This window comes from Dermacentor silvarum, chromosome 10, assembly GCF_013339745.2.
Source record: "Dermacentor silvarum isolate Dsil-2018 chromosome 10, BIME_Dsil_1.4, whole genome shotgun sequence".
NCBI classification, from domain to species: domain Eukaryota; kingdom Metazoa; phylum Arthropoda; class Arachnida; order Ixodida; family Ixodidae; genus Dermacentor; species Dermacentor silvarum.
In genome coordinates, this window is record NC_051163.1 from 60,472,920 (window position 1) to 60,496,188 (window position 23,269).

Consider the following 23,269-nt stretch of genomic DNA (forward strand, 5'->3'; position numbering starts at 1 on the left):
CGCTGGCGGTACGTGGGAAAATCCCGTTGGACGTCGTCGTAACCTTCTGAAGCAAGCGGCTAAGTTTTATATGAATCGCTGAAACGGCAGCACCAGTCTCCACAGCGCAAGGGTACGAAAGCCATCCACGACCACTTCAATGAGGTTTGCCGGAGAAAATTCGAGGTCTTGGATTTGTCGGTGACGACGCAGTTCGTGCCTCGGTAACTGCGGCATCGAGTTTTCCGCCTCAGAAGGGCCGGGTCGACGGCGCAAAGGTGACAGAGAGCGACCTCGGGGCGATGGAGTTCGGCGGGTAGCTGAGGGAGGCGCTCGGGCGAAGAGGATTCTTGTAGCCGCGCTGTGCCGTTAAAGCGTCTAGGATTGCGCAGACGGTCGCATGGCATCTATTTGAACAGGAGGGCGACGGCGACAGAAGCGTGCCACATGTCCTGCATAACCGCAAGAATAACATATAGGGCGATTGTCCGAAGTGTGCCATGGATCGAAAACGTGGAGACTGGTCGACTTAACGGAACTGGGGTGGCCGAACGGCTGCCGACGTGGAAGAATAGGTTGGTAGACGAGGTGACCCGGAAGCGACGACCTGCGCGTACGTCAAGGACGCAGTCTCCAGAGGTGGCGGACGAACGAAAGGCAAAACGTCAGTGACCTCTTCCTGTATAACTTGTTGCATGACAGGGGCCAGATGTTGTGCGTGTGCTGGCTCGGGCATGCTCGATAAAATGGAGAGCTATCGGGCGACCTCCTCACACACGAACTGCTTGATCTGAACCAACATTGCTTGTGGTCGCCCAGAGTCAAGACCGCGATCGAGTCGTTTTCTTCCAGAGGGCATCGAGTTCAGACGCGTTTGCTTTCGCAATTCGCCGAAACTCTGGCACAAGCTGACAACATCTGTGATGGTTTGTGGGTCTTTGGCCAATAACATCTGAAATGCGTCATGGGTTATTCCATTGAGGATTTTCTTGATCTTATCCGAATCGTGCATCGACGGGTTTATACGTTTACACAAGTCGACGACGTCTTCTATATAACTGGTGGAGCTCTCACTAGGTTGTTGAGCGTATTCACGAAGTGTAGCTGTTCTGCGCGGAGCTTGCTCACCATGGGGCGGCCGAAGATTTCCGAAAAGGTTGTCATGGACGACGCCCAGTTATTGATCTCCACTTCGTGATTTCGGAACCACAGAGTGGCGACGACGCCGGTCAAGTAAAAAATTACATTGGTCAGCCTAGTCAAATCGTCCCATTTGTTGACAGCGCTCGCTCTCTGGTAAGTCTCCAACCAGTCCTCGACTCTCAGCGTCACCCACCGAAATCGGTGGGTTCGGTGGGTGACGCTGAGGCAGCACGCCGGGACACACAGTGGCTTGAGTCAAGGGACCTTGAGTGGTGATTTCTGCCGGCATCACTGACGCTGGCGGTAAGGTACGGCTTCGTAGTTCCAGGTTGGGAGACTGGGTGACTACCTGGCACCTTTCCACCAAACCATAAGGGGTTTTTTTAGAAACAGGGCGACGCGACGCAACAACCTTCGCACAAGAATCTCGGATGCGGTCTCGTGCTTCCGTCGTCTTCTCACAACAGTTCCTGACATCCCCCCCCCACATATATATATATATATATATATATATATATATAATCCTCTATTTTCGCGCATACGTCGCACCAAATGCCGAGGCTATCCCTGATCTTACGGTAGCGTTCACGGTGTCTCTGCCCTTTGCTCTGCTACAGTGTAGTAGATAGCTACGCGCGGCTCTTCTCGCACCCGGTGACATGAGTATCACATTTCGTTTTGCACTTTTATCTACGAAAATCACACAATTTCCGAGCGTCAAGTAAATTTTGTTTTCATGTCCGCTAGTACTAGTACGTCGACAGCGCGCACATCGGCTAAGCGATGGGTGCCGCACTCAGCACTCGCGTTGAAAGGATTGCTAATGTAACGAGCTTCAAGAGCAATGGCGACATACCTCGATGGCGTGCAACTCGGGAAGCCGACTACCTGTTCGTCAGACGCTGGAGCTTGGGCCTGGAGTCACGTCAGCCACCATACCAATCAGAGCATACTCTTGTGCTCAGTAGCCTCAGCGAGCTCAGCGAGCTCAGCGAGCGAGCTCGTCGCGGCATGCCGCGGAGGCCACGGCATCTACGCTACGCTGAAGACACAGCTACGTACATGTCACTGTAGTGGCTAACCAAGTGCACGACAGGGCTGCAGTGCACGCTCGCGCTCATGTGCTCCAGTTGGCCCATGCTTTGTAGTTTGTACCAATTTTTTCCTGCACCAGCCTGACCGACGGATAGTAGCATGTCCAAAACTTCGCATTTTGCGCAATAGCTCAATAAGGAGCCAAGTCTGCTACGACGTCTAGCAGGAGCACCCAGGAGGAAGCACGGGATGGCAAACGTACGTCTGGTCTGACCTTAAGTTTGCGTGGTTCGAGGCTAGTTGAGTTTTCAAAACAAAAATAAATTAGCGAGACCCGATGGTGACGACACTGATAAACAGTTAGGCCAAAGGTTCATACCTACACGCGCCGGCGCGGTCGAGCTTTAGCAGACGTTAGCAATAGTCAGATAGCCCTATTTCCGCAAGTACATAATTTATATTGAAATTAGAAACGCCGTTTTTTTTTTGTACAACTCAGCCTTGTTGTTAAACTGCGTCAGTGAATACGCACAGTAACAGTAGAACCATCACACTGATTCAAACACCCTTGTTGATTGGTGTCAGCCATGGCGAACAGCACTCGGACATGGGAATCTGCTTTATGACGACCTATGGCAGCCAATAAGAGTGAGGAGAGGGCTTCTGTTAAAAAGAGCGTCTCACAGAAAGCGGTAACTTCTAGCTTCGCTTGCGAGCCCGACACGACTGAAAAAAAACGAGCCGCACACGACTGAAGAATTTGCCTGAGGTATTAACAACGGTGTATACAATCCGCAGAGTGTGCTTTTTCACCAATCCCAAGCTCTGGTTCAGGAACATTTTAAAAGGATTGTCGCGATGTTAGAATATAGCATGAGATCGAATAAAAATAAAATAAAAGCAACAAAACATTGAATCCCAGAGTTCGTTAGCGAAGTCGTGGACTCAATTCGTATGTATTGTATTTGGAGCATTAGAGAGGATGCAGTGTTTGCATATTTGCGGGATATTTTTGCATTATTTGCATTGATTTCTTCATTCCACACTCATACCTTAAAATTTATTTCGGGGGCTCCATTTCTTTTTTGTTTCATGTCGATAGCACTTTCAAGCATTTTTGAAGAATCGCAAGCGGCCTTGGCGGGCGGATGCTGCTAACCACGCCGCCGAGCAAACTAGAAACATCGAACGTAAGCGTTTGGGGTTCGACAACTCGTCCCTCATCAGTGGGATCCGCTTCAAACGAAGAGCCGCAATGCGTTGGAAGCGTTGAGTGAACATTACGCTACCAGTGGAGAAGACCTTGGTGAATTTAGAGTTTACGGTACGTGCAAGGACTCTTTAATCAATGGAAAACGAGGAGGGGGGGGGGGGGGGCGGCGTTCAGCACTCTGAACGAGTGTGATGGTGATTTGATGTGATGGTGATAAGCTTTCTTTATCATTCACCTTCACGGAGTGGAAGCGCCGACGAATTCTTTAAAATTTATTTTTAATTTCGTCCCACCTCTGTGACAAACCGGAAGTCGGTCTCTAACCGGAAGTTGCGGCGCAAGGCAACAAGAGTGTCTCTCGGTGCTCGTGCCACTAAAAGACAGACAAATTTGCTCGCCTTGTTGCACATGTTTTTTTTCCCCCCCCGATGGGTGTGAACTACGATTCGGTTAAACGCATGTTCTCGGCAAGAGCATAAAAGGAGCGGTCCGTATGGCTTTAAAAGCGTCTTTTATAGGTAACAATAAGCACCAGTGCTTCAGAGAGCCTCCTGTATCCCTATGCCCAACCGAGATCAGCTTTTTGGTCTCGATTGTAGGCAGTGTGCATATGATATCACGCTAAAGTAAGTGGTCTTGATGAATGTGTTGAGCATGCGCGGCAGTCGGCTATTTATGCCAAATAAACAGTGGAGTGAGTGCATTTCTGAAAAGGGGGGGGGGGGGGCGTCTTTTGTTGAGGTGTTCTTTTGTGTGATATACATGCATACATGTGAGTGTCATGTCTTGCGCTTTATAGCATATAACAAGGTCGATTACCAACAAGGGCAGCCACAAGTTTTTTACTGTATATTTTTCTGTGAGACATTTTCTCCAATGTGCACGATCCAGATTAGCAGCAACTTGCTTGAAAGTACCCCTGATTTGGTATACAACAGCTTGCCATGGTGGCGTTTTAGAGTGAACCTCTTAGGTGCCCGATCCTGCGGTGAGCGTCGGCGTTGTCACTCGTAACCGAGCGAACGAACCGCAGCGAAGGATGAAAGCGAACCCGTAGCGCAGCGGGGCATGAAAGACGCGAGGAGGAACGCGGCGGAAGAGGGCGCAGCGGAACCATGAGGCGGAAAACGGAGGAGGAGGAGGGTATGGCGAAAGTGTGAGAAGAAAAGCATAGTGTGGTGACGATGACTACGAGATAGCGCCAGAGTAGTGCACGTTGTCTGGGAGGTCTGCATTTGCGTCTGCTGTGAATCGCTCCCATACGTAATCCACACGCTTCCTCTCGCAATCTCCATATTAGCGAGGCAGTTGCACCACAATTCCCTCCGTTTGCAACGTGCCGTACGAGAGGGATTGCCCGCGCCAGCCAACATATCCGGAAATTAAAACAGGTATAAAGAGAGCTGCACTCAAATTTGGCATTAGGGAGTATCTTAATCATCGGTGAATTCCTTTTTTTTCATATTTCACGAGGTCCTTCAAAGGGGAAAAGGTGCAGCGATAAAGGAAGAACAATGCAAAAAAACATCTTAAATGTGCGGTAGAACTGTCGTATTCACATATTGACCGCCAGTTTAGCAGTAAGGCTAGTTATATTTACCCTAAACGTTTGCTGTCTATACTAGAAACTAGCAGTTTGTTTGATGCGCATAAAAAATAGCGCGTGCTAAGTAGGCAACCTGTGTATTAAAAAAAAAAACCATATATTCTCATCGAAACGTGTATATTGCTACAATTAACGCACCTCTACTGGCACCACAACTTAGTGGTAACTGAATTATTATAAATAGCACTAGCCATTTCCTATTATCAATAGCACTAGCCATTTGCTATATCGAAATCGAGTGTGATAAATTCTTTCACCCGTTAAATCAACTGCCCCGCGCAGTTGAATTTTACAAGTGCTTTATATACAGAAGAAAGTCAATCTGCCGGAACCTGCACGTTTTGTACAGAAAGATATCCCCAACTGCCATTACTCTATGCCGTTGACACAAGATTTAACGAAGTGATGACCACGTTCGAATATTTAGTTAAATCGGGAAGTTCTTAAAATCGAGAAAGGAATTTTTGGGTCCTTTAGAACCTAAAACTCTACCGTAGCGACACCCAAAAGCTAAGCTACCACGGCATTGTATTTGCCACTAACCCACGCCTGCGTGTGTGAAAAGTGCGTGAGGGCGGGCCGAATCGCTCGTGTGTTGTGCCATGCAGGCCAGGTAGGCGTGACTTGAAGCTATTACAGGCTGCCTATACGCGAAGACGCGGAGTGCGATGCTGTGATCGTGTAAGCAGGCCGAGCAAGAAAGTGCGAGGAGACGATGAGTGCCATCGGTCACATTAACCATGAAATAACTAAAGCAACCACCGCCACCCCTAGCGCCATCTGGTACGTAAAAGCGCTACCGACTGCTCAGTTCGTTGTTCCGTTCAAGGGGTTGGCGTGCAGCTTCGTCAAAATAAATCTAGGGCCGTGGCTAGGGCGCCTTGATGCTATAACGCGATAGTGTTAGACCGCGCGCTCGAGAAAAACCCGTCTGTGCCGATATTTTAGGGAAATTACCGCTTTTTTACTCACTTATTTCAGAAAAGACTTCGTTAAATCGAGTTTCGGTAATTCGGGTTGATGACAACATTGAACGCTATGGGTACCTGACGGGGGAATGGAAATTTCTTCGTTTGATCAGGAACTCTGTAAAATTGGGTTTCGTTAGATAGTTTTAATTGTATTGCGTATCGATGTCAGCGATTATGTAAGTGCTAAATAATGTAGCGCCAGGATGTCCCCTGGTAGCAGATCCGTGCCGCATTGTCTACCCTAAAGCAAGCGAGCCACTAGATGCAAGAATAATTCATTTCTTCTGTTTAACGTAAGACGCAAGATTAACGAGTGAAACAAAAAATACTGACCTCCGTATGACTCTCCGGCGAGATAGAAGTCCCGATTTTCATATTCAGAGAATACTTTCATGAATTGTGTCAAAAATTCCTTGACATGTACCACAATGTCTTCAAGTTTTGTTGGGTACCCGTGTTCTCTGTCTTCTGTAAAGCTGAAGCCAGCCCCCCACGGGAAGATCCAGGTAGAGGACGCTCATGTTCTTTTGTAAGGTATTAATTCTCGGGTGTATTTTCGGAGTTTGGTTTGGGTACAGACCAATAAAATCCAAGGGACCGTTCTCGAGAAACAGACCAAATAGTGCTGACAAACCCGGGCCTCCTTGAGTCCATAGTAAGAGTGGTGCAGAAGATGAGTTGCCCTAGAAATGCATGTGGTGTGGATGTCAGCGTTTCCTATAATGTATTTTTTTTTTACACACAAGAGGAAGAATTCTATTTTTACGCCGAAAGTATTCCCCGAACATTCTATCGCACTTGTGTTTTTTATTGTAGGTTGGTGCAGATTTTGGTAAAATAACCTCTCACAAATACCGTTTTCCGCTTTATTAAGTGCACTAAAGGAAGATGCAGGAATTACCTGCATAAAAAACAAGAATATCCGGGTAGGTGCACCGAAAGAGTCACTAATTACCTTTTTCGTTATTTATGTATGGGGGACATGTTATTCCGACATTGAAGCCATGCAGTCGTAAGGTCATGCTTACTAAACAAAAATTATAACATTGCGAAAACTTTATAGATATCTGACGTTAAGAGGAAGCTTTAGCACGGGTGCTGCTATCTATATACATCTAAAAAGAAAATTCGTTTTCATCGGCAACCACTACACAAAACTTGAGGAGGTTTGTTGCATTGGCAACATCGCAAATTGGCAAAAATCGCAAAATTTTCGGGAAACGAAACTATCATGTTTACAACTCTGTAGCTCGGCAATGAAAAATGATATCAGAATTCTGTGAATTGCATCTAATAGTATATCTAAAGCGGACAAAATTGATATATTACACATGAATCTAAAAGAGTTGTAATATAGAAATCCAGCTTTTACAGAACCATCGTACATAACGTAACATTTCACGTAAGATATAAAGGGACATATATAATTTGTCCGCTTTGAATGATCTAACGGATGCCCTCTACAGAACCGCGGTATCTGTTCTTGATGAAGAGCTATTAATTTGTAAACTTCGCGCTTGTATTTTTTTTTCGAGCTTTCGAATTTATGAAAATTAGTTTAGCGAAATTCAGGTCCTATATCGCAATTCCGCCTCCAACAGTCGCTAGAATTTAACTTTGTCTCTCAAATGTAACAAATTTAATTAAAATCAGTCCAGGGGTTATAACAGAAAAGCGTTTCTGCTTTTTACATGTATTTGAATAGGCGGCGTTGGAGTTGCGCCCGAGCTAAAGCTCCCTCTTAATTTCTTTTATGATATACATTGGCGTTTCAGCGAACAGTTTCCCGAAAGCGTCAGTCAAGCAGTCAAATGGTAACTCAATTCGCTTTTTCGGAAATATTGGGGACAGAAACCTTAATAGTGGCTTTTGTCTTAGCATTTCACTAAGCAGACAATTAAGATTTCACAGCAGCTCGGTTTTAGCTTTGCTATCGAAACGTTCCCACGGTGAATCATTATATTTTTTAAAAACGTGAAAGGCTTTCATCTCCCTTTGTCGGTGACCTTTAAGTGATCTTCTGCCAAAAGACCGAGCTGTTATTTATTTATTTATTTACAGAGTACCTACATCGCCATCAAGGCATTACGTAGGGGGGAACAAAACATAACCACTAATACAGAAAAGCTTTTGCACAGATATACTCACAAACAGAAGCACTACAATAGTATTTAGAGAGAGACACAAGTAATGCTTGTGTTATGCGGGCACTTAAACGGCAACATCCGGGCATCATTGCGAGAGCAAAACGAGATCATCCGGGCAACCAGTGAAAATTTAAGAAAATGCGGTATCTGGTCCCCATCCCTTTGTACAGGACCGCATTACATATGCTAATTACTGCGCAAGCAAGTTACTAAAAATGTCGCTTCCGAGTTCTTCCTGTTTGTTTACAATATTACTCAAGTTGTAACTTCTTGTACGCTCAACTTTTGTTTGTCATTTCCAACCTGCCGTGGTTGGTTCTGGTTATGATGATTGTTTTCATACTATGGCACATAACCACAACGCGGTATTGGCCAAGAAGCGCGTACGTGTATTGATAGTGATGCTGATTTCCGTACAATGACACATACCCAGAAAGGGGAATCGGTCAAAAAGCGGGCCGTACATATTGTGGCATCTCCAACTAGCTATTTGAGATAATCTCCACACGTTGATGATGATTATATTTTCATACTATGGCACATACAACGGTGGATCGGCCACGAAGCGCGTTCCCGTGTTAATAGTGATGATGATTTTCATAGTATGGCACGTACCCACAATTGGAGATTGGCCAAGAAGCGGGTGGCACACATTGTGCCACCAACTAGCGCTTCGATAAAATCGCGGCGTAAATGTTTATAATTTCCATACTATGGCGCATTCCGACAATAGGTGGTCAGTCACGAATGGGCTGATACGTTTACAATAAACAAGAATAAATAAAGAAATCTAAGATTTGTCAAGTTCCGTAGCACGGTTGTGTGAGAGCACATCCGCGTGCCAGTGTCCTTAATGTCAATGACGCAGGAAGGAAACGGTTAAATTCATTACATTTCATTGCCCTCTTCACGAAAACGTTGCTTCTCACAGATTACATGTGCGTTGGGTCTGCATAAGTTCCTTTTCTGCTCAATAACAATAAATAAACCAGATTTTCTGACTGACAGCTTGTTTGCACATTCGTCTCTTTTGCCTTCTATTGCATTGTCATAAACATGATTTCGTTTTTGTCTTTATTCTTGTTTCGCCCTAGGCCCCACCCATTCACAGTACCTCTGAATTTCGAGTTTTCTTAGGAAGGCTACTTACTATACTGCCCCTGCTTTGTTCTAAAACGCGACACGATAGGATTAAAAAAATGTTTTCTGGCACATTTAGACTAGCGGATCTTGACATTAACATGGTCGGTCGTCGCCAGCCATCCCCTTCCATTCCCCATCCTCAGTCCCGACTTTGTCTCACTTGAGAGCTAGCAAACCTTATTGGTAAGTGAATCGGTTGAGTATACATGCTTCCACTAGGCGAAGCAAGTCCCATTCCGGGAGGCCTGCTCACCGGTTGCAAACTCGGCAGATCATGACCAGTATCTGCGCCGTCTGGCGGGTCAGGGGGGAGACAGTGGGTCCTGCTCTATCCTCTGCATCAGCATGGAGCCAAGAATGCGAGCTTGTTGGACCTGCGGGATGGGAATGCCTGCAACTTGCGGTATGATCGAGGGCGTGGGGACGGAGCAATGTGGGCGGATCAGGATTAGTTTAGATTTGTGTGGGGCACAAAAGGAGGCCGACTTGACGCGCGTGCTCAAGGGCAGTCATGGATGGCCCCGTCGGCCCCCCGTTCCGTCCAGCACGTGATGTCGCCCGCGTTAATCGTGTGCGCGACATCTGGGATCTGATCGAGCTTCCGAAGGAGCCCTGCGAGCGCTCTGTTCAAGAGGGCAGTTTACAGTATTGATCCATGAGAGGTGCCCCGTCCCCTAATACAGATCGTGTCCAAACGGTGTGGTCCCACTCCAATGGTAAACGGGTCCAACGGGTCCCACTCCTGTCGCGGAGGAAGGCTCGAACGTTGTTTGTGACCCGCGCTCCGCTGTACGAAGTCCTCGAGGTTGGTCGCATAAGGTCGTGTTCCACATTGTCGAACGCGTCCTTGAGATGGAGAAGGAGGAGGACCCTTTTCTGAGCTCGAAACGGGGGACCGAGGGTTTCCTCCATACGATGCAGGAATCGCTAAGGATGCCCAAGGTGGCAAAACTAATGTGGTCCGCTCCCGGGGTCATGCTGCGGTGGAGATCCTGGATGACCGCGCGAACCTTATCGATCGTGATACCCGATTCGGGTAACGCGACCGAGTTGCCATCGGGAGGATAAAGCGAGGGCTAAGGAGGCAGGCTGAGGGCGTAAGCTGATGAAGATGAAGCGTACTTCGAGCTCCCTGAAGAGACGAGTGGGATCGTCGTGGTACTGGGGAATAGTACAGTCTGTCAGAGAGACATACAGCAACAAAGTTAGCGCAAGAATCGCTGTTTAATACCGCTATTTTGAGCAAGTGAGAAACGTTTAATAGCAATCTTTGATATGTGCTCACAACAACTGAATCTTTGAAATCATATAATTGAAGTGAGCTATCATAAATATTTTCCCTAATAGTGTCCCTTCCCGCGAGAGATATGATTATGTATTTCCCGAGTTTATTCAACACCGCACGCTGGGGAAAAGTAGAATAAAAAACTCCAAGTATTTACGTACCTCCACTTCAGTCAGAAGAAAGAAGAGATTGCTTTTAGCAGTTTTGTTCACAGTGATGTAGCCAGAGTAAGCAGTGACTCCAAACTGTTGAGAATACGGTATTTTGCTCTTCTCTCTTGCTTCGTAGTAAGAACAGTTATCAATGTATGGAGTGAGAAACAGAGGCTCGGCATCTGTTGAACTGTAAAGAACAACACAACTGTATCAGTAAATTTCTTGTAACGACCACCTATATTAGTGCACATTCGTTTCTTGTGATCAATACGTTATAATAAAATACTGTCTTTTTGAATATGTGTTCACCTCTCAATTATGAAAGGACACTTGTTGGAAGCTGTCGTGAAATTATTAGGATATAATAAAATTTCGTCTGGCTAAAGATAAGTACGCCTGTAAGTTATTACAGTGTAAGTGTAAGAGCTATCAAATTTTTTCCACACAGCCAAGCATAAGTCTAGCGTGCATTTTAGAAATATCAAAAAGATTCTTTCACCGCTCTATTAGGGCTGATGTGGGCTGAGCCAGTTTTTACAGCGAAACTGTATATGGCTAGGTTCAGAAAAATTTTGCGTCCGTCTATCGAGTTGCATCGACAGCGAAATTTTTGTCTGCAGAGCTTGTGTGATTTTGAGTTTCCGTGTAACAGAATTATGTTTTCTCGTATTTTAAAATCATAATCCGATGCTATTATGGCTGGAGATTGTGTCTAAGTCGTACTCTACAAATTTTATCACGCACTTTACGTTTAGAAATTGAATTACTTCAATAACGCACTTGCGCCAGGTGGAAGGTCTACTAGAATGAGGATATATGCTGCACTCCGGCACACCTGCGTGTGCGCGTGACGAACGAGTGCACACGATGTATCTGTCCTTGATGAGTGAGCGAGCGCTCTGTCCGTTGCATCGGTCACGCAGAGTGTGCTGCGATCGTAATCAACATCCGGGCATGACTTTAAAAAATTACAGTGACGTTCACTTTGTGAACGAGGGTTACGCGTGTATGGACGGCGGGAACGTGCACCGCGACATCGAAGCACCAACGGAAAGGGCGCGAACGAGGTCGTGGACACTACATTGATTTCGATGGTGCGACGACTTGTGGTGGCGTTTGTGTATTTTCTTCTAGCGTAGTCATCGCCCTAGCGACGTTATCAGCAGTTGCACTTTGGACTTGCTATGGGCAGGACGCGCGTAGTTTGCTCTGAAGAAGAAGAACGTGCCTTCAAGAGCGCCGACGTGAACAGAGCGCGGATGGGCGCGAAAGCGACGGGAAGCCACTGCCGCCGAACGCAAAGCGGCCGACAAGTCAGGACCATCGAGTTGCTGCTCTGTAAAGGATGATTCACACTAAGCCGACACGACACCGATTTTGGTCTGCCAACTGTTGGCGACAGCAGCTCACAGGATGGAAAACGCGGTGGCTAGCGGTTTAAATGAAGGAAAATAGTGTCACCAACAGTCGGCAGACCGATATCACTGTCGTGTCCGCCTATTGTGAATCAGCCTTTACCGACGAAGAAGTACAGAGCATCTGGAGCATCTGCGGCAGCAGCAGCGAGAATATGTACGGGGACGGCGGGCAAATACGACCGACTAAGAGCGGGCCGTGGGTGCCAAGCGCAAGCATTGTGCCAGTCAGTACCACCAGTACCGTGAGTTGGTAAACGCAAGGCGTCCACGTGGCTACAATCCATCGGAACGTTTCCCCGGGGCGACGGCGAGGTTCGAGCGGGAGTTTCTGGCCAGCCCGTTTGGCGCCACGTATGTGGTGTGTGATCGACGGTGGTTTGCCGGGGACTTGACCACCATCGGTGGCATGAGTGATCAACATCAGCGTGAACAGCTTCGCTGGTTATCCTTGTTCACAGAGTGTACGGGCATTAATTCTTTTTTTCGTCTGTTTACGGTTTTCAGTACGCAATTTATGCAGAGATAGTTCCAGACGCATCTATTGCATTACGATATCATGACTGTAAAATGATATCTTCGGCTGTCGCGAAAGTAGTACAGTGAGCTAGAAAATGGACAGTCCAAGTAGTTTTTCCAGCTCATCTGGAGAAGCACGCCTAACACATTTCTAGCACGTCTTTTAACTTACTGGCTCCCATGTTTTGTCACGAATCACTACAGTGAGTGCAACCTGAAGCTAGAGAATCAAATTTTTTGAATTACTTGAAGAGGTGTAAAAATCATCATTACGGCACACTCCTTGTGAAAATTCTTACACATATATAGGGAATACATTCTAAAATGATAAGGCAAACTGTTCACGAAAGTCCAGAAAATATATTTTTGCTGGTTCTAGGAAGAGATTCACATTGTGGAACATGTATCTCAAGGTTTTCCTTTATTTAGAGGTTTCCTGTTCCTTTTTTTCACGTCTAAGAAGAGAGAGACATAGACAACTTATTTCGTCAGAGTGGGGAGCTAGTTCATGGGCTCCTAAGGGAGGCCAGATCACCGCCAGGCGATGCGGGACGACGACCTCTTCAGCTCGCTCCACGGCTCGGAGTTGCACGTCCGGGATCGAGTAAGCAGCCCTTCCTCCCACGATGAAAGTGAGGGAGAAGTCAGGAGATCGGGAGGAGGGGGTTTCTCGCAGTCCCAGAGGATATGACTGAGCGTAGCTAGCTTGCCGCACAGGTGGCAGTACGGACTTACTCTTTGCGGGTAAATATAAGAGTATACGTAAGGGTTCGGGTACGAATGTGTAACCTGCGCCAGGTGACCTCCTCACGCATGTTTAGTTTATTGTGTTGTGCGTGCCTGGTGTGTCGTGTAAGATGGTAGGGAAGCTGGAGGGCTGCTAGCACCTTCACGCGTGAAAGCACTTATTTTCCAAAGTTTCTTGGGGTACAGTGTGCGTCACTGTATCATCAATTTGATGTTGCAGGCTTGTCACAATGACAACTACGTTAAATATAACGGTAAAAAAGGATCAGTAATCAGTCGATGCATATGTGCATGACTGTCGTAGTTGGATGTTATGTAATACAGAAAGTTTCCATCCCAATTTAAATGGATTGGGGGGCTTCTATAGAAAACTACCTTGAAGCGGTACTGAAACCACCGTCGTTCACGACGCGCCCATAACGTCAGGCGTTACAGGATTAAAGGAAGCCTCGAGCTCGCTCATTCCCGCCGTTGCCCCGGTTGCTGGAGCCACCGGGGACCTTCTCCGTCGGCGTCGCCGCCGCTGGGAGGCGGCCCTGAAAAGTTCGAAGCTGGAAGACCAGTTCTGGGCCGTCCGGCAAGCTGAAGATGCCGCCCGAGTCCAAGGACTTCGAGCCGACACCTGAGGCCACTAAAAGCAAAGTGCCGGCACTTTAAATAAAGTTTATTTCTTCTTCTTGAAATATCTCTGCGAGATTCAAGTTTCGCAACCACAGAGCCCGCCACCGGAGAAATGTTTGCACGAAGGCTGCGGAATCTTTGAGATCAAGTGGAAGCAAAGAACCCTCATGGAGCCTGTCCCGTAAAGAAATGGCTTGAAGATTATGTCAAGCTAGATTAGGCCATCAGCAGCGATGTATGTTAATCCGAAGTGTGTTAGAATTACTTGAAAGAATCGCTGGCAAAATGTGTTGCCTATTTATTATCGCTTTTCCTCCATCTTGGTGAAAGCTACGCTAAAACTATAGAATGGCATGTTTGCTATAAAATAAAGTGGCGGAAACACACCACAGCTACACAAAACATTGCTGGGCTACGTCACAATCCCAACTAAAGTGTTTGCCTTTCGTGAAAACTAGGGCTAATTCTACGCTGCAGGCTGGCCCAAAATTTTATGAAGAGACCAGGCAATGCATCTTACTCGGCTGTGGAAGAGAGGTTATGCTAAATGGCAGTCAATCGCAACTTTACCATGTCCTTCCTGATTTTTGTTTACATCCGTAAAAGATCGCTTTTAATATTTTGCGACAAAATATGCATGTACATCTTGTCTGACATCTAACAAAACTGGAGAAACTAAACGCCACTTGACATAAAAATGTGAGCTGGTTGAAATAATGTGTGGCATATAAATGTTTGCTGAGAAAAATGCACGAATGGCGGTATGCAGACTTTTTGTCTTATCGCGCTTTATAGGGTAAATTTTGCGAATGTGCTTAACGCAATTGTCCAGACGAGAAATGTTCCCCAGTACTGCTCATCCTCTCTCCCCCCCGTCCCCGCTTCGCTGCCCCTATTCCGCTAGCGTTTGTATTTTCCCGAGCCCCAAATCGCTACGTGGTGCAGGCGTCTTGTGCCGTTCTTAGCTACACGCACGTTTAGTGGATTCGACGGTGTTAGGCTTAGTACGTGCTCATTGCAACCGTCACGCGCTACATACCGCTACGCGAAGTGGTCTATACGATGCAAGACATAGCTGTTACTGTAACAACCTCACGTACGGGAACGCAGTATACTTTTCCATTTAATTTGTATACCTACACGAAGCAAGAGTACATCACTTGTATAAGGTCTGTTGTGTCGTATGTCGAGTTGCTTACGGCGTTTTTTATTTATTGGACTTCTTTTATTCATAAAACTTCCTCGTGCAGAATTTAAAAAGAAAATGAGGCAGTGCGTGTTTTTATTACCACAAAGGCACTGCAAGTGTCTCATCGTAAACCAATGTTGAACGCCATTATGCGATGTACGAATGCTTTATATGAGTGCCATTTTCGCGCTAATATTTACTGAAGCCACTTTGACACATTAGTATCCTGCACGAATTTTGTACGTAAGTAAGTAAACCTAAGTACTTGAAGCGTCATCTGTATCTACGAAGCATAGAAAAGTGTGATATCGTGAAGCCGTTTTTACTATTTCCTCACTACTGCACTTGTATGGTGGGTACTTCAACGAGGGGCTTCAAGTTATTATAAAACGTAGAATATTAGACATTTTTGACGACTACTTTCATTTCGCATCACTTCTTTCTTGGGGGAGGCCTGTAGCCTGTATGTGTTATTCACCAGTCGATGATCTAATGATCTAGATTGACTTTTGATTGATTAACTTTAGGAGAATCCTAAGTGCAAAATTTAATCTGAACGGACCATAAAACACACCTATTTGCTAGGTGTGCTGTGCCTTCTGCAGCAATTTTGTGAATGCGGCGTCAAAACCTTCGCCGAAATGTTTGGCTGTTCTGGTTAACAATTATCAGCTCAACTAAGAGAGTGCAGTGATCACAATTGTTGACTCCAAGGTCAATGTGTTTTGTCACACACTTTGAGGACGTATAGAAACGCAATACCGCAGCCGAAATCAACGACGGCAACTAAAGTATTTCCAGCAAGAATTAGTGTGTGATAATACGAAGGTTAAGTGCGAAATTGACTAATGGACAAATGTGAAAGTTGAAATCAGCTTTTTTGAAGTTGCGCCGTGTCAGCTCTAATTGTGCGCACCAGGTGATCAGCTCGATGGTGCTAGGAAGACGTAAATACTATACTAGCGCGATAAGGACTTCAAGCAAATATACAGGCTTGAACGCTGATGACATTTTGAAATTTCCGAAATAAGCCAACTCTGTGCTACTCTGTCAAATGAAATGCGTCAAAGTTTCGCGCCCCATCCAGACAAATGTGTACAACTGTTTTGCATTTATGAAGAAGAACGCCTAGGTATTGAATAATTACTATCGTTATACAAGCAAATGCCAACAGACAAGAATTCTCGTTGGTATAATAATTAACACAGAAACCAGGACTAAATAAAATATGTACAAAATGAAAAGCGTTGTGCTATCTATTTTATAAAAACCACATAAAGAAAGTGCCATGTGTATAAGCCAGCACTCTAAATAAACGCTATCATATGCAGTGCTTCTGGATAACAAGAAATAAGTGGTGATTGTTGATCTCGTATATGAGCGAATAGGAATACAGAAATACAGGGTTCATTTCACCATCAGCCAAGGGCTCTATGTGTAAAACCTTCATCTTGACCTGATTCAAACTTCCAAAAACTGAACCTTCCCATCAAGAACTTACATCGAGAAGAGATGAACAAAATAGTCTTACTTTATAAAACGCTGAGATCCACCTTCTAGTACAGAGATGAAAGGACAGCGACAACCCTGAGGCTGTCTTGAATTTTCTCACCCTCATCGCGTCTCCCACGTGTTAAAATGTGTGCAACACCTCGCAACGCAGTGGTTCAATTCCATTCCATGTTGCACAGAACAATAAAACATCGACATTGAGGCGAAAGAAATTAGGCTAAGCAAGCTTAATGTTAAAACTAGGAGGAGACGTAAGACGTGAAGGCTCTGGGAATAGCTCGATTGCTGCTCGGAATTTTTCTGCAACAGTTATTGGACGAAAAACGCATGCCTTGGGGAACTTATGGTGCCCCATTTACCAATAGTACTTTCTGATACTTTTACGTTCGACTGTGTGGCAGATTCTCATTTGAAAGTGTTTCACTTGTCACATGTCAACTTGGTACTCTCCAAACACGAAGGTATCCCTTCGTAACCTTAATAATATGCTCACATGTCATTTGGTGAAGCCGGCTGTTGGCTTCCAGTATCATCATTGCATTGTGATCTGAAAAAATAAAACAAAATTATTCTAAGTGGCGACAAAAATAATGGCAGAACAGATAGTTTCCCTTTTTTAGGTCTTCCTTTTCTCACTTATTTCTTCTTGTGCTCAAGAAACGTTGTCTGTTCACGCGTTTCGTCTCTTCCGTTACCATGCGTTTTCTCGCCAGTTGCATTTTTAACTGAAATTGCTGCCTAATATCCCAGTTTGTCCCTTTTCCTCCTCAGTGATTTATGTTTTTCATATATAAACTGCGCATAATATTCTTTCTCTGCTGAGTCAGCCGAAGCTACAGATTTCCTTAATGTTCCTTGTAATATTTATTTAGTCAAATTGGTTCAGCTTACGAATCGAGTAACGACCACCTCTTCTTCATTTCGATAACATACTGACCTCGTTCCATGACTGTGTCAGCAGTGGCTCACATGCCTGGTACGAGCGATCATGATGTCTTGCGCATGTCATTATGGCTGCTCTACTCAGACAGCCAGCCACACTAAACGCACCTGAGAACATCAAAAAGCTAATTTTTATGCTATAAATGCTGAACTTTCCACCTATCTTAAAGACTTCCTCTTAACTTTCGCTTACTATCCGTACACGAAATGTCGTCATCTACAACTTTCCACGGTGACTGCAGAAGTGGCACCTTGCGCTTTCTCCCGCGTTCCGGTGCGCGCACGGTAGAAGCAACCGAACGAGCAGGCGGGCACGTAAAAAAGGACGCGCGTGCGCAGTACGCGCTCTCGAACTTAGGCGCGCAGCCGTCATAAGGCACAGCGATGCAGTTTAGTCGCCGCTCCCGTAGTCTCTAAAATTTTGCACTCGACTGTACACCTCTAACAGAGCAATAAAAACGATGTCGCCCTTCTGTGAACAGTACCTCATAATGTACCTCAAACACATCTATGGTGGTCAAATTGATGATGTATTATAAGCTGCTCGGGAAATTTAACTATTTTCTGAGCAGGCCCCTTTCAATATACTTTTTAACACATAATATAGTAAAATACTCGTATGCTGTGGATTGATAACATTTGCCCGCTTGAGATGCTCTCACAGATGCAGTTTGCAGAACTAAATTAAATTGTGGGGTTTTACGTGCCAAAATCACGATCTGATTATGAGGCACGCCGTAGCGGGGGACTCCGGAAATTTCGACCACCTGGGGTTGTTTACCGTGCTCCTAAATCTAAGTACACGGGTGTTTTCGCATTTCGCCCCCATCGAAATGCGGCCGCCGTGGCCAGGATGATTCGATCCCGCGACCTCGTGCTTGGCAGCCCAACACCATAGCCACTAAGCAACCACGGCGGGTAGTTTGCAGAACTGCGATATGTGTTTAAGGTACAGAGTTACGGATTTGTAAACTTCGTGCCACAGCTTACCGCGGCGTCGCCGTGATGTTCCGTATAAAGTCCAAGGTCTATAGCACCGTCGCCGCGCGCCGCATGCTGTATTTGCAAGTGAAAGCGTGCGAGGGGAGCCAAAGATCGCGACTCAATCTTACGCGCGCAAGGGAGGAAAACGGGGAGGAAGCGCGCCGTCTTCTCTCGCTCTTAAAGCACCGAGGGGAGCGGAGGGAGGGGGGCGGCGTTGTACTCGACAGCAACTGCGTACTGCGCCGCCGAGCGCGGTTCCACGGGCTCTATATTGAAAGCAATCTGCATTGGGGGCAGAGTCTAGGTGTGCAGACGGCTCATAACTTTGTGCGTTCTGTGGTCTTGCTGCTTAGTTTGCGTTGAAGCTATTAGCGGCGAGAAATTGGAGTGGCACCCTCTCGCGGTGATGTCACGGCCAGGACGCCACTCGCTCCGGCTCGTTCGGCTGCCGTGCGCGCTAGTTCGCTTCGTGCATGCTCGGTGCATGGGGCGCGCCAGCCGTACTTTCTAAAGAATGTTTTGGGTGTTTTCTGCTGTCCGCTGTCACGCCTAAAGTACAGTCTCTTTTGAAACTGCGTAAATCGCGAAAACTTCTCGCTTGAATATTGAAGCTATATATAGTTGCAGGGGTTACTGCTTTTGGAAAGAAGAAGTGCGCCGTGTCTGTCCAAAAATTTTGCGTAAGAAGAATGTCTGCAAATTCAGCATGAAGAATTTTATTTTTACGATGGTTCGCTCCAAACTTAGTATTTGTTTAGTACTTAGTTATGGCAGACATTTCGTTTTACACGATACAGTAATATACGCATTTGGTGTCAACCTTATATATAAATCAGTATGTTAGAACACGACAATACCGGTGACGCTTTCATCAAGCTTCTTATTGCTTTGGTTAGTTTTTCTACTCAAATCTGGGCGACGTAGTAATGGGTAAAAGCAAGAGATAGGCGCCCAATTTTACGCAAAAGAAATTGGCTACTACTTTTGTTGTTCTCCGAAACAGCCGCCCCAAAAAAGCATTCTACATGTATTTTAACCCGACTGCGCTTCATGTATGTTTAGCAATCACCTGAAAGAAAAGGGTCGTGGTTAAGATCAAGAGCCAAGCCTTTACAAGGGATGTAATGTTTCATAGTGGCCTGAAGCGGTCTTTATCGACAATATGGAAGACACGTACCTCCCGCAATGGAAGCAACCGACTATCCTTAGGGCGTTATAGCGAGGTACACATTGTTCGCGAAACCCATCCATTAACTGCAACTTCGAATTCAAACCATGAAGCAGTGCTTTACAGTGCCAATTGGAAATGCCTGTAATATAATAGTACTGAAAGGTGGGTGAATTGGTACCTATTCATCTTGAAACTGCAGCGCGCACACAAACGAGGACACAAGGCAAAGGTGACACACCAGCGCCTGTGTGTTACCTTTGCCTTGTGTCTTCGTTTCTACTGTGTGCGCTGCAGTTTCAAAATGCCTATAATATACTCGAGGCACTGTAAAGCCGCTTCGGTTGCCTGAAAGAGGAAAATCTAACTACCGTTTGCATGACGATGTGTAGAACCACAATGGTGTTTAACTATACCAACTTAGAACTACTCGCAGCGTCAGTCCATGGAAGACCCCCTCGTACACCCGCCTCATAAAGAAGACACTGTATGCAAGCCTCAGATTAGCTCAGTTGATTTTTGACCACCTTCGGTGAATGCTGATATTTTCAATGTGTCGTATACCACTAAAGAATGAAGCTTCGGCTTCTTGCTGGCCGCAACCATATAGTCTAAAAGGCATATATCGCCCAAAAAGTTGCGCAGAGCAGCTGTGATCGCCAAGCAGATCGGTCACATCGGTTCCCCAAGCAACAAGCACCTGTAAATTGTTGAACCGAGTAGAGCGTATAGCACTGAAAAGCGAATACATATTGGTCCATGCCTTTTTGTGTGTGGCAAGCAGCTTAAACAGCTCACCATAATATAGTGGTTTAGTGGCCTCAATGAGCTTTACTTAAAAATACCACCGCTTAAAATTTACCGATTAACAATAGCTTAATCTTGGGAAACCTTTCAAAAATCAAACGGCACTGGCAGAATCTATAGCACAGTGTTGTTTAGTCATCGTGCAACTTCCGAACATTCGTGTGAATAAAAGGGAAAATTCTACATTTTGCCATGAACAGCTCGTCGTGAGCAAACAAGTCCTAGCGGGTTAAAGTCAAGGTAAATGTTGTATAAATCGTATATAGGCAACGTTTGTTACATGCTTGTTGCAACACGGCAAGCATGGTTGGTTAACTAAATCGTTCTACCCCATGTTTTCGTGTTTCTGCTTTTATTATTCACGCGTGCTACCGCTGCAGAGTATAGAGCTGAGAATGAAAAACCCACACCGCTCTGGACTGAGCTCCGTTGGCCGGCACTGTAACGTTGTCTTTGAGAAATATATTGTTGTATAAAAAATAAGCTCTTTCAATCAATTTTGACGAACGAAGACATCTTAAAAATATATTTTAGAGAACTGTCATAAGTGTACTAGCATAGGGAACGAGAGCGAACAAACGGAAACAGTGCAGAAGGCGCCCGAACGCAGCCCGAACTGTAGCAGACGACAGGCGCGAATCCTTGCCATGGCGTCATACGAGCGAAGCTCGCAGCACCCCTCTTGGTCGTTGTCGGGGCTAATAGACTGCACGATGGTCACTGCTGCCGTGACGCTTCCTCGCGCCAGCGTTTTGACACCGAGGAACCGCGGTCATCGAGAGCGATGTGTTCATGTTTGGATGTGCGCGCTGACACCATACCTGTTAATTTAGTAAGCGAATGTTTACAAGTTTGTACAACTACAATCCTTTCTTCGAACAGCTGTCTACTAATTTGCTGTCGCAAGTGATGCGTTGCCTTTTGGTCGATACTAAGACTCTTTAAGCTTATTGTTTTTCGGTAATTTCTGAAAACATTTCCACTCTGAAAAAAAAAAAAAACATTTTGCTGTTTACAGTTGCTTGCACTCCACTTTCTCTCGTAAATGCATGATACTTCACTCCATGGGATCTAACGGTTGTCTCATCAGAGCATTTTGGCGTTTTACATGTATTTGAATAGGAAAATTGGACTTTTTCTCGGGCAGTTTTGTAGGTATAGTGAGCTTGATCTTGATGCGTCGGAACCCCTCACTAATGACAAAATAATCATGCGTTCTCCTCAGCGGGGTTATATCAGTAATTTTGCATTTATTTTGTGAATTTATTATGCTGACCTACATTTTGAAGCTGCTGTTCTGTCGTTTTTAAACTCGCTGTTTTAGTGACTTGAAAGAAGTTTTTTCGACGCCGTAGTTTCTTCACAAACATATTTTCCCTGGAAAAGGATGCCTGCAAATTTCTAGATCTATACCTGAAACGTTAGACGCCCAATTTGGAACAAATTTTTAGCCGCAAAAAAGAGTGTCACACTCGTCCGATTTCGTCGTTAGCAGTGCAAGACGAACTAGAGTCGTTTCCCTCTACGATCGGCATGGCACGGGTTACATTTTCTGACTGCTCTGCCTGGTACACGAAATGATCGATCGGCCTTATCTTGTTTTGATTCAGATTGTAAATTATCCCCAATCAATATACATTACGTTATTCAAAAGTGACACTAAATATTCAAAAGCGTGAAATTAATTTCAATTGCAAATTTCATTTTACGTATTATAAGCGTTATTGGAAGCTTATGTGATTTGATAATCGATAATATTTTCTTTCTGGGGTACATCCACCCCATAAGTCACTGCTGAATGTCAAACAAGATAGAGAAATAGAGGGAAAGAAAGACAAGGATGTTCGCCAGTGTAAGTACTGGCTGGCTACCCGGTACTTGGGAAAGGGGAAAAGGGAATAAACGGTGATAGAAAAAACAAATAAAAAATAAAATTAAAAAGAATTCACACAATAACGCGACCCTACGCGCTACAACCTTCAAAGTCGGTCGCACAATTCACAAGCCCTCAAGAACTTCAGCAGAGCCCTGAACTTCAGCAGAGCCCTTAAGGCATTGAGTGCCGAAACCCGTTTGGACCAGTGTCCTAAAGCTTTTTCCTCTCTGAAGGGGCAATCGTCCAGTTTTTCGAGCGCAGTCGCAAGCACTTTTCTTGCCCCATTGAAACAGGGACTGTCTCAGAGGAGGTGCTTGATCGTCTCCTCGCAGCCACAGTTGTCGCAAGCAGGGCTGTCGGTCATTTCTTCAGTGATGATGAACTTTTATGCCTTGGTCTATACGGAATAATTTTATTCGTGACTATTCGCCGCTTTGCTTTTATATTAATCTTCTGCTACAAAAAATGCAAAATACAACGACTGTTTGGCAGAGGCACACATGTGTGAAGCGAAGCTTGGAGACAGTCATTAGAATAGTAGTTCATTGTGTGTTTAGCTCGATGGGCTAAACTTGTCAATAACACGCGTTGTTACTTGCAGTGAATAAATACTTTTGATACCTACCTATCGACACATTGGAGACCAGCTGCTAGAGCCATAAATATCCATCCGGATGCATGCATAGTGCTTTCTTTCGACCGTCTAATGCCTTGTGCACCAGACTGATTTCTTACGGTATTAACCTACAGTGCGCCACCTCCTTAGCCGGCCTGGTTCTGCAAGAAAAGCAAGTTATTCTGAGTGTCCGACG

At 45.4% G+C, this 23,269-nt stretch overlaps 2 protein-coding genes across 2 annotated transcripts in view; both read right to left on the reverse strand.

Annotated features, from left to right (window-relative positions):
• The window catches only part of LOC119431575 (probable serine carboxypeptidase CPVL), a 16,380-nt gene extending 14,969 nt beyond the window's left edge, over positions 1–1,411 (reverse strand). Inside the window, exon 1 of the mRNA XM_037699055.1 lies at positions 1,316–1,411. Within this exon, the coding sequence (XP_037554983.1) occupies positions 1,316–1,411 (96 nt within the window). The remainder of the gene's footprint in view (positions 1–1,315) is intronic.
• The window catches only part of LOC119465761 (probable serine carboxypeptidase CPVL), a 104,401-nt gene extending 81,132 nt beyond the window's left edge, over positions 1–23,269 (reverse strand). Inside the window, exons 1-4 of the mRNA XM_037726227.2 lie at positions 23,083–23,269; positions 17,174–17,227; positions 10,684–10,864; positions 6,281–6,630 (exon numbers count right to left, since the gene is read on the reverse strand). The gene's annotated coding sequence lies outside the window, so the exon portion shown is untranslated. The remainder of the gene's footprint in view (positions 1–6,280; positions 6,631–10,683; positions 10,865–17,173; positions 17,228–23,082) is intronic.